At 43.1% G+C, this 11,398-nt stretch overlaps 1 protein-coding gene across 1 annotated transcript in view; it reads left to right on the top strand.

Annotated features, from left to right (window-relative positions):
* The window catches only part of farp2 (FERM, RhoGEF and pleckstrin domain protein 2), a 64,536-nt gene that overhangs the window by 2,226 nt on the left and 50,912 nt on the right, over window positions 1–11,398 (top strand). Inside the window, exon 2 of the mRNA XM_053637087.1 lies at window positions 546–790. Within this exon, the coding sequence (XP_053493062.1) occupies window positions 605–790 (186 nt within the window). The 5' untranslated portion in view covers window positions 546–604. The remainder of the gene's footprint in view (window positions 1–545; window positions 791–11,398) is intronic.

The following is an 11,398-nucleotide window of genomic DNA, read 5'->3' as shown; positions in this document are numbered from 1 at the left end:
ATGATTAGCCTATCACTAAACCGAAGGAGCTGATTCATCTCGGTTTCTGAAAGCATGCGTGAAGGTTTGAGACGGGTAACAGGATTTAAAACGACGAGTTTTGTAGCTACTTCAAGCCTTTCTGCTGGCACACACGTGTAAAAATGACCCTTGTGACTCAGCACTCAGAAAATGAACAAGTCCTGAGCTCTTACATAAGGAAGTCGTTTTTGCAAAGCGTTTTAAAGTGGCAGGAAAAGCACGGGCTAGTGATACAGTCAGAGTTTGTTTTAGAGGTGGCTGCGTCTCTCTCTCTCTCTCTCTCTCTCTCTCTCTCTCTCTCTGGTGTGTCACCGTGCATGATGGATGACTTTTCAGCAGAGACTTAGCTGTGTTTCCACTAGGTGATGTCAGGCCTTCTTGAACAGAACAGCTGCACTAATACATCAATCAGTAGGCTGCTATTATGGGATCAGGGTGTATTGCAAAGATAGTGGCTAGATGAATGGAAATGTATAAAGACTTCATGATTTATTATTCACATCCATCCCATGTTTTGTTCACAGGCGGGGTGTGTGAGTGAGAGAGAGAGAGAGAGAGAAGCCCGGCTGTGCCGTGAGCAGCAATGGGTGAGATCGAAGGCACGTACCGGGCGCTGCAGACTCCGGGCACGCGCCTGGGCTCTCAGTTCAACGCCGGCATCAGCACCCTGGAACCCGGGCAGAGCCTGAACACATCTGTAGGCAAAAGCAAGTGCCTGCAGATCCGTGTTCAGGGCCTGGACGATGCTCAGGAGTTCTACGAGCTTGAGGTGAGTGTCTCACTTTCAGATGAAGTCCAGGGTGGGTGTGTCGATCTTCCTTATAAGTAAACTATGCAAATAGGGCCCAGGGACACCAAAAGCTTCTGTGCCCGTATTGAAAGTTTATTTATTTATTTATTTATTTATTTATTTATTATATATCTTAAATTTCAAGCGATTCTCCAAAAACAGTTTGTGCCTATTAAGTAACAGAAAGCCGTGCAGCGTAGTGACACTGTTGACAGCCGCATCTGGAAATGCATATGACTGTACTAAATTGTACGACAAAATCGCATATGTGGCACACTGCTTTGGAATTCCGTTTTATTAAAATTTGTGCGAAACCACAAAGATTATGTGCATACTGCGCCATAATTTACATTTACAGTCTCCATCAAAAACGAATCTTCGTGCTAGTAAAGGGTCTAAGAATACTATCCGGTTATATCCTGTTAGAGAAGAGTTAGCACTGTAACAAAACCGTAAGTTGTTTTAAATGGTGCTCATTGAATCGCTTAGTAAAGAGGTAGGTGTGTCTTTGTTTGAAGGAAGCCAATGACTCAGCTGTTCAGACGGTTAGGGGAAGTTCATTCCACCGCCTGGCTGCCAGAAAGCAGAATGTTTTGTATTTAGTTAATAAATCTGTTGCTCAGTCTTTTTTGTATATTCTTCTTTTGATCCAACCGCCATCGTTTCTGGATGAACTTCTGTGCAGTTCATATAAAAGTAGCGAGTTGAGCGTAAGACGGAGAGCGGTCATCTTGAGGCAGCTGTGCTGTGCGTGACATGTGACAGCTGCCACCTCTCCGTGCTCCTCAAATCCCTTCTGTAAGATCACTTCAGGCACGTCCCACTCTGTGCCTCTGAGCCCTGGCGAGGCTGCTGTCCTGAAGCGGCTTCGTGAGGCATGAATCTCTCTAGCGTAGCCTGCTGTAACCTTCCATCTGAGGGGAAACTCCGGAAAAACATCTCTTAAATGTTTCAACATCAGCTTGGGACGCTGGCCATCATGATGGTTGTAGTTTAGTCTTTTCGGATCAGATTTCAGTCTTTGTGCAGTGTTTGGTTTGGCTACATGGCTTTAAACCATTAACGCTTTCCCAAAGTACAGGCCAAAAATTCCCCCCAAAGATTGCAGTGGAATAATAATGACTAATAATGATGATGATGAACAAACGAGTATATGGTGCCTTCTCTACCTGGGATGAGGTGGGTTTTTAAAAATTTTTTTTTTTAAATTATTATTATTTTTTTTATATATAACAAAAATGAAACCTTATTGGAAATAAAATAAAAGCTGTATATGAAATAAACCTAATTGTTTAAAATGGGTAAAATGGCAATTTATTTTTACAGGATATATACAGGATAAAGTGCGTACTGATGATGATGATGAATGAATGAATCAAAAAACAAACAAACAAATGATTTAAGCATGTTTTTAACCTTAAAGTTACTAGAATAATAGATGGTGTTTCTTGTTACTTGTAAATGGTCTGCACTTATATAGCGCTTTTATCCAAAGCGCTTTACACTGGTTCTCATTCTCCCATTCACACACACACCAATGTTAACAGAGCTGCCATGCAAAGCGCTAACTTGCCATCGGGAGCAACTTGGGGTTCAGTGTCTTACCCAAGGACACTTCGGTATGTGAAGTCACGTGGGCCGGGAACCGAACCGCCAACCCTACGATTAGTCGACGACCCGCTCTACCACCTGAGCCACGGCCACCCTCTTGTGCCTATAAGTTTTGAACTCGGCAGGGAAAGGGAGTGTGTTGTTGGATGCAGGAGTGGGGCATGGAGGCTGTTCTGGTTGGCTGGATCTCACACTGCATTGTGGATGAGTAGCTGTCAATCTTTCCTCCTTCCACAGATCAAATGTGAGGCGGAGTACAGGACAATGGCCTGGAATGTGTTAAAGGAGACCTGTTATGACCCTTTTTACAAGATGTAATTTAAGTCTCAGGTGTCTCCAGAATGTGTCTGAAGTTTCAGCTCAGAATACACCACGGATCATTTATTATACCATGCTGTAAATGCCCCTTTTTGGGTAGAAGCAAAAACACGCCGTTTTCGTGTGCGTCTCTTTAAACGCAAATGAGCTGCTGCTCCCCGCCCCTTACCAGAAGTGGACTGTGCCTTTATGGCTCGGGCTTTGAAGATTACAGCAACAACGAATCAGAAGAACCGGTATTACGGACACCGTAAATACCGGTGTTCAGCCCTATATGTATGAACCTGAGTCGGACGCTGATGAAGGAGAGACTCGGGCAGCAGTAACAGCCGTGAGAATGAACCAGGACGTGTCTGAACGGTTACTCCATGAATACAATCGGAGACAAGGGTAACTTAGCCACATTAGCCAATGGAATCCGCTAACAAGCTCATTCACAAAGCAGGCTGGTGTGAAATGATTCGCACAAAACGTGCACGGTTTTCAAAAAGACAATCGCTGTACTGTATTGTGTTTAATGAAGGTGCGCTTATGAATTATAGAGACAGTAAGCGTTTTCAGGTGTAAAAAGGATTCGCACAAACGTATGTGAATTTAGCTATTTTATGGCGCACATTTCCTTCAAAAATAAAACTACTCCATGGCGGACTGTGTGCAGCTCCCTCAGGGGAGGATCTATGTCTGTCACCTGTCGTGGGCGGGGCCTTTTCTAACGTGACGTCACTCTGGAGAGAAGATTAAAACGACTCGTTCTGAGACACTGTTTATGAATCGTGGGGAATATCAAAAAAGAAGTGGGTGGATTTTTACCATTATAGGGTGGTTGTGTACACACACTGCCGACACACATTTATGTTCAAACACCAGGTAAAAGTGAATTTTGCATAACAGATCCCCTTTAAAACCACTGTGCTGTGCTGTCCTGTGATGCAGCTGAATTAGGTGTTCATTCTTAGTGCGGTGATCTCGTATGACCCGCTTTTAAGAGGGGTAGCAGTGTTCATTGGGGGTGTACTAGTATACTGTGATATAGAAATTTAAAACAGGTAATACTATTAACATCACGCTGTATTGATATAGTCGTGAGACAAACATCATTCCAGGATTTTGATTCCGCCTTTTTACTAATTGAGTGATTTCACTGCAACATATTCAGCTTTCATGTTAATACATGGCACATAATTAATGTTTCCCCAACACGAGGCCACATCTGTATAGAAAAATGCTTCAGCATACGTCATATTCATTTGTGTGTTTCCAATTGTGTGGCTACAGTTTGAGGAAGGCTCATATATGGGTGTGATGGTCAAATGTCCACATACTTTTGGCCCTATAATGTATGTTTATCATACCAAGAATTGATCTCGCTGCTCTACCTCGTGCTAGTGATTCGTGTGTGTGTGTGTGTGTGTTGCAATGCCAGTTTGATGTCACATTTTCACCATCTGTTTCCAAGATGGAACTTGATTTTAAAGCCTAACATCTATGCTCTGGAATCCTTCTATCCTCCACATATGTTTGACTGGGCTTCCAGAAACAATTCATGAGAGAGAACATTTATTTATCATCATTAAATGGCTGATTGTTTATTTTCTGCAGCTTGTGCTTGAAATTTGATCCTTTTAAACATTTGAATATTCAAGCTACTATGATGTTTAAGTGGATGCGTAAGTTCTTTATGGATTTCTTGACCTTTTTATGTCCCACAGTCTCGCCGGTTTCCTTTTTTTAGTGTTTCAGTTTGTCACTCATGGTAAGTAAAGTTCAGAAAAATCTAAAGCATTCGGTTGCATGTTTCCATCCACTTCGATTATGTGAGTTGTCTGAAGAGATGCTAAAAGAGGATGTCATAGAGCAGGGGTCTCCAACCTTTTTTAAAAAATTTATTTTGTATATTTATTTATTTATTTATTTACTTGGTTTTTTTTTTTTTTAATAGCAGGGACCAGTTTCGTTTTGAAAATATTCTCGGAGGGGGGAGGTGATGGGAACATAAATTTTATTTACATGAAATCGTCTAATTACGTCTCCATATCAACTGCATGCAACAACAAGCTAAAACAAAATACTACAACTCACCATAACAATCAGTGGGAGCACTGGGCTTGTCCCCCCGCAATAATATGCTCGCAACGCGGAGGGATGGGTGACGGCGAGACTCGAAGTGTGTTGCAAATGTCCACTGTGCTCCATACATTTGTTTTAGTGGCTGTCGGTGCAGAAAAACCCACTTCGTGAAGGTATGAAGTTGGAAAGGGAAGTAAACGTTGAAGAGCCTTCGCGGCTATCTCTGGATATTCCGTCTTTGTTTTAATCCCGAAGCCTGCAAGGGAGGATGTCTGAAACGTACTTTTTCAGCCTACCGTCATTTGCCATCTCGGTGAGTTGATGCTCTTCATGCACTGACGTGGATGATTCGCGGGGCACGTTTGCAAATGGGTCACAGACTTGTTCCTCTGCGATTCTTGGATCACTTGCATTTGGGAGTAATAACGCTCAAACTCAATCGCAGACCAGCTGGGAGAGAGAAGGCCCAGGTTCTTTCTTTGCCAAATGTCCAGACAATGTTGTAAACATGCAGTATGTGCCTTTTGGTACTCGCTGTCCCCACGGTTCATGTGACCCATGCGTCGTTCTCGCAACCAGGTAGAAACGCTTCCACGGCTCGGTACTGGGTCGGTGGTTGGGGACCGTCATCGTAGAGTGACCACCAAGTTATATTTTGTTCCGAAAACCTGTTTCCATCTTCATTTTCATTTCAGAGTGTTTTTGTGGTGATTTAGCTACGTTTTCCAAGCTACCATGTACATTCAAGTTGTTTTGCAGATGCAAAATTCTCCTGTAGCCATATGTATAGAAAACACACAGTTGATTCTAGTAACTTTTGAACACGAAGTGTGTTGGGCAGGGCATGCCTATGCTAACTCTGGCAGTAACCACTGCTGACCCGGAAAACCACGGCTCTGCTCCCTCCCTCTCTCGGTCAGCTGGCTTGTAATTTGCCTCGCTGCCTAAACTTAGCGTTTGTAGCTGGAGCCCTGTTTCAGATGTATATTTATGCCGCAGGCCTGTTCCAACTTGTTTGCCTGGGCAGAAGTTTTCACCGGCTCGGACGTTTTTGTTTACTGTTCATTATGGCGGGCTGGACACAATGTCATTTGCTAATTATCAACATTATTGATTTCAGAAGTGGAATTTCAGAAGGCTGCTATAACGTGTAAATTTTTTTTATGTGCAGTGATCATCCTGACCAATGTCAGGGCTCTAGATTAAATTGTGTGTTTGGATGAATTGCACTCTTTACACACAATCCAACAAAGCAAATCATTTTGGCCCAAAGAAGACAGATAAATGCCCAATTAAAACCCAGTTTGGTTCACTGTCAAGGATGATATCAAGGAGTCACCACTGATGTGTAGCAATGGAATAGTAATATAGTATTTGGTCTATACTGTGTAGCCTCTTAGCTCAGAGTTTGAGGCTTTATCTGCATTGGACTTGTAATTCCCAACTTCCAACCAGTAAAATCCATCCCAGTTAGGGCTGGGCGCTATTGCAAAAAATAAAAAATTAATAAAAATTGACCCCCTGCCCCAACTTTATGAACGATTGTCGATTACATAATACATTTGAAAAATTATGTAATTTTTCAAATGTAGTGCGAAGTGCTGCCTGGTTTGAACTTTTAAATAGCATTTATGACTTTCTTTTTTTTTTTTTTTTTTTTTAATAGAAAACATTTTCATGTGTGTATATATAAACATGTACACTCTCGATTAGAACGTTTCAGTCATTCAAATGAAGCAAGTCAATCGTGAAAATCCGCCAGCCCTACCATCAACTTGAAATTCCGACCCGTCAACTTGGGTTAGTCTTCTCAACTGCACGTTCCTTCCCCGTGTACAGAGTGACGTCAGATCAGCAGCACTTCTTAGCTGTAAATGAGTAATGTTGTGTGTACACACATTTGCTTCAGATTAATCAACATCCAGACATACTGACTTGTTAAATGTAAAACATTGACCACGTTGTTCACGGTTTGAGAAGGAAAATATCCATCACTCATCAGAGTTAGCCGAACGTCAAACATGCCGAGGTGGAAAATCTTTCCCGGCCTTAAAATGACCACTCGCAAGTCAGACGCAGCCGTATTCTGCATGCGTGTGCCAGCGTGTGGGTTTATTCTCCTACTTTCTCTGTGCTTGTTCATTATAACCCTGCATGCTGGTTTTCCATTCTATTTTGTGTTGTCTTTTTAAATGTGCTTATGGTTCCTCCGTCTGTTTTAAGCCTTTTTCCCGAAACGGAACGTTCACCTGAATTCCGTTGCAATCGTTGATCGATAAACTCGCTTTTAATAATTTCGCTGTTAATGCCACTCATTTTCCCGTTACGGTGCAGAAGTGTGCCCTGCTCGCTGTCCCTGCATGAGGCCTTGTTCACATAACTAATAGGAAGTGATGAGGAAGCAGCAATAAAAACATCGGCTTCCTGTCTCGTTTGTGCTTCGGGAAAGATCCGCACCTGTGTCTGTGTGTCCATCCTAACGAACAGTTGTCTAACCTGCCTGTCTCAAACTAGCGTCTCACCATGATTTGTGCATTCTTTATGGGAATTAGGCCTGTAGTTTAGATCTGTAAAGGGTGGGAAGTAAAGCCATTTTATATAATGTTTTATCTAAAACCCATGGAACAGGTCTTGTTCATCCCACACCGTCACAGCACGTCTTTGTGCTAGCAGACGGACATCTCTACGCGACACGCGAGAGCTCAGTGGAGATTCGGCCCTGCGGGTGTGTAGTTTTAAGAGACCAGTTCGTGATCGAGCGAGGAGAGAGAAGCCGTACAAAACTATGGCGCGGGGGGGCGGGGGGCGGGGTTAAGTCTTTGTTTCCACAGCAGTCTTTGTTTCTACAGTTATGACAGGCAGCTGATCTATTTGTCTTAATACATAACTTCTTACAAAGCTACAGCACATGTGCCTGTGGTTTCCAAACTTTCACAGAGACCTATTTTCTTTTCCAAAATGCAGCACGCATAACCCAGAAGTTCCTTCAAACAAATACAGGATCATGTCCAGTGCCAGACAATGAAAAATAAGAAATGGAGCTGTAATGTTTAATTATTATGCTTACCATTCATTCATTCATTGGAGCCCAGAGCTTCCTTCCTGTTCATTCTCATTGTGAATAAAATCAATCTATGGTGCTGATGATGATCAGGATTGAACGTTCTTATTATCAAAGACATGCATTATTGCCACTGTATACGATAAACTGTAGTTTACTAGCTTGACAGAATACGCTTCAAAATGAGCATTTGTTGGAGTGATGACGATTCCTAATGCTTCGGTAAGTTCTTAACTTCTTCTAAGCGCTCCTTCACCTCACGTTCGAACACGTGCAGAGGCAAACCAAAGACGTGATCGAGACAACACGGGGTTCTCGTAGGACGGTTACGTCTAGGGCACAAACACGACAGAATTCATAAAATTATGATCAACATCTTTATGGAGTTTCTAAAGAAATGCTATGGTTTGTCTTTTTCTGTGGGTGACCTCCCCTCAGCACTCCTCTGATGGTGGTGTTTGAGCACAGGGGCGCTGAGAGAACGGGTAACGCTACAGGAGTGGCCTTTAGTTATCCAATTGAAAGGTGTGGTTTTTTTTACCACTCAGCTCTTTGTTTTAATCTTCGAGACCCACAGCCGTTCCGTTTCTCCTCGTGGCAGGTATATGATGTGCAAACCCCTGAGAAATCAGACAGGAATAATACTAAAGGCTTTGCTGGCTGATACAAAAACATAACGTACGATGGCAAGGCCCAGCACCTGTTGCACGCAGAAGCTGCATGTTATAATCCAGTACATACGGTATGTGTAAATCTGTGACCTAAATCTCTCTAATTAGCCATAACAGTAATGGCGATGGCGGCTTTGTCAGCAGAGTTGACGGTTATCGCTAATCTTCACTGCCATATGTTGCCTCTGAGGCTCGCACAAAGTCGAAGTGAACCGTTGAAATTTGCATGGAATGTCACAGATGCGTGCGTCCAGCCGGCCGTGTGCCGCGCTAACCCTTGGAGGAATTTGTGAGGCCGCTTCAGCTCACTGGGGAGGGGACCGATTTCGTGGAGACGAGAATAGCCGTTACATTAGCGTAGAGTGTTTGTGTGTTTCGAGGGAGAGAGCACGAGAGAGAGAGAGCGAGAGAGAGAGAGACTAGCCAAATTGAAAGAATGTGTGCTCCGAGTAGGAGTTTTGCCAAAAACACTGCAGCGAGTGTGTTTATGGATGTTCCTAGACCGATGGAAGGAAGTATTGAGAGTGAGGAAGAGAAAAAAGTGGAGACAATGCTCTCTATCTCACTAACGACACCATGCAGCGGGTTATTAATACACTGCTGCTCGTGTGAATGTCCTCTCTGTTCGCGAAGGCATTTTTATGTGCAAAGCAACTGGCAGGAGTTTCAGCCAGACAGCCTAATCTGAGTCTCAGTTTTCCGTCAGCGTTTCATCTTTTGTTATTAACGGGAAGATGATTTGCAAGAGCGCTGCGGATAACGTCGATTCGTAACTCGAACCCGTCGGAGGAATCCGCTCCGTGTTAGCGTTGCGCGCTTGTAATTAAATCTCCAGTTTTGTTCTTTGTGGGTGTTAAATTAAAAATATAAAAAGATACAAAACGCGGCGTCTGATGCTTGTTCTGGCCCAAGAGTTGAAAGAAGAGCACTGTCTTCTGTCCCGTAGCCATGTGTTCCTGCATTACAGGAAGAAAACAACTAATGCAATCTATAAAGTACATGAAAGAGCAAATCTGTTTATGTTGTTTGAAACGGTCCCATCAAGAGGGACGAGCTGTCCAGATGATGTATGGCATGTTTCAGGTGTCAGGAGGAGAAGAGACGGAGACCAGATGATAGCCTCTGCTTTTTAAAATGAATGTGGCTGTTTTTCACGCATGATTTTTGTTGTTTTAGAGTGTTGTGGCTCTGAGAAGTCCTCCACAGTTTAAAAAAAAAAAAAAAAAAAAAGTACTTCCTTAACTATTGTTTGTTGTGGAAATAAGTTAACTGCAACACGTCCAACCCTGACTTCCTGTTTGGCCACGTTTAGTCCATGCCGTTCACGTTTAGTGGATTTACTTGTCTTAGTGCTACACTTCACAGTCTGGACCAAGAGTAGTATAAGGTTTTCATGCTGGTTCGATGGAGCAACATGGCTTTAGCCCCCTCCCACATCTCTCTGTGACCGAGGGCATTGCATTATGGGACAGCAGAGAACACTGGCTCCTTTCATGCAGCACTTCATTACAACAGTGTGCTGCTTTCCCTGTCTGCAACTTAACCAGATGAAGAGTAGGGCATGAGGTGTGTGTGTGTGTGTGTGTGTGTGTGTTTCAATTCTTTGTGGACGTTTTCAGATGTTTGCTTAAAAACGCTTTGAAAAAAGACATTCCCTATGGATCAGTGTGTAAATATGAGGCTTATAGAGTGATGAAGTTGTTTTGAGCCCTTGAACATCATGGGTAGATATTCTCATAGTATGGTTAGGCTTGAGTTATCGTATGACATATGGACATGACCTCGATCATTTTCGCTGACCTCGATAACGCCGACTGTGTTTACGTGCGTGTTCGTCTCCGTGTCATGTTCGGCGAGTAGGGACGGATGCAAATGCAGTTCAAGAGTTTTATGTCAGAGGCAGGCGGGCAAATCCAAATCGTGAATCAAGATCAGTAAACAGAACCCAGGCACAGGTCAGGTGATCGGCGAACCGCAAAAGCAGGGATCATTCGAAAAACACGAACGAGAAAACTAAACTATATCAATAACTTGGAGAACGAAACAAAAGATGCGGGAAAAAAAAAGAAACGAGGGGTTAAATATACAGCTAATTAAAGGTTAACTGAAAAACAGGTGTGACACATAAGTTCGACAACCAGTGACGGGACACGGGAGGAGACCAGCCATGAATCAAAACAAAACCACGCACCGAGGGCTTCTGCACACAGTTCCCGGCGCCAGGGGGAGAGTTCTGACACCAACATTTTATCCATTCGCACTGCTTCTGCCCTCTCGTCTGCTTTAGGGCTGTCTCATTACACTTCCAACTTTGAATTTTAGATGTAACCTTATAGCCAGCACTAGCTACAATTTTAATTAAAACACACTGTTGAAAAAAGTGACGCACGAGATATTAATAATGCACTAACAATGTTTTTTTGAAGAAGAAAAATCTAGAAAGAATAGTTCTAGTGTTTCAAATAATCCAGTCAGAGTCGATGATGTCGGGGATCGAGCCGCTTAAGCTGCGTGAGTTGAAGCTGAACAGTGAACGAACGGCGGCAAACTGAAGCGCTTTACTAACGGGTCAACGAACTCACCCAGACGCTTCCTATACACACGAGATGAATCCGACATTTACACAACATAAACCTAACATTACAACTTGCGTCTGCACAGGATGACGCTAACGCACAAGTGAACTCAGACTTGGGTAAGGCGCTAGGTAGGACGGTAAGTCACGTGATGAATACGCGCTTTCCGTAGCAACGCGCTAAAACATGGACAACGAATAACTAAAGCATAAAGAATTCACAATATCGTATTACAGTAGTGTACGCACTGTAATAGTGTTATTTCAGGAGATCGGGTTTTCAC

This window comes from Ictalurus furcatus, chromosome 11 (assembly GCF_023375685.1).
Source record: "Ictalurus furcatus strain D&B chromosome 11, Billie_1.0, whole genome shotgun sequence".
NCBI lineage: Eukaryota > Metazoa > Chordata > Actinopteri > Siluriformes > Ictaluridae > Ictalurus > Ictalurus furcatus.
The sequence above is the reverse complement of the archived record's forward strand: the minus strand, read 5'-3'. Positions and strand labels throughout refer to the sequence as shown.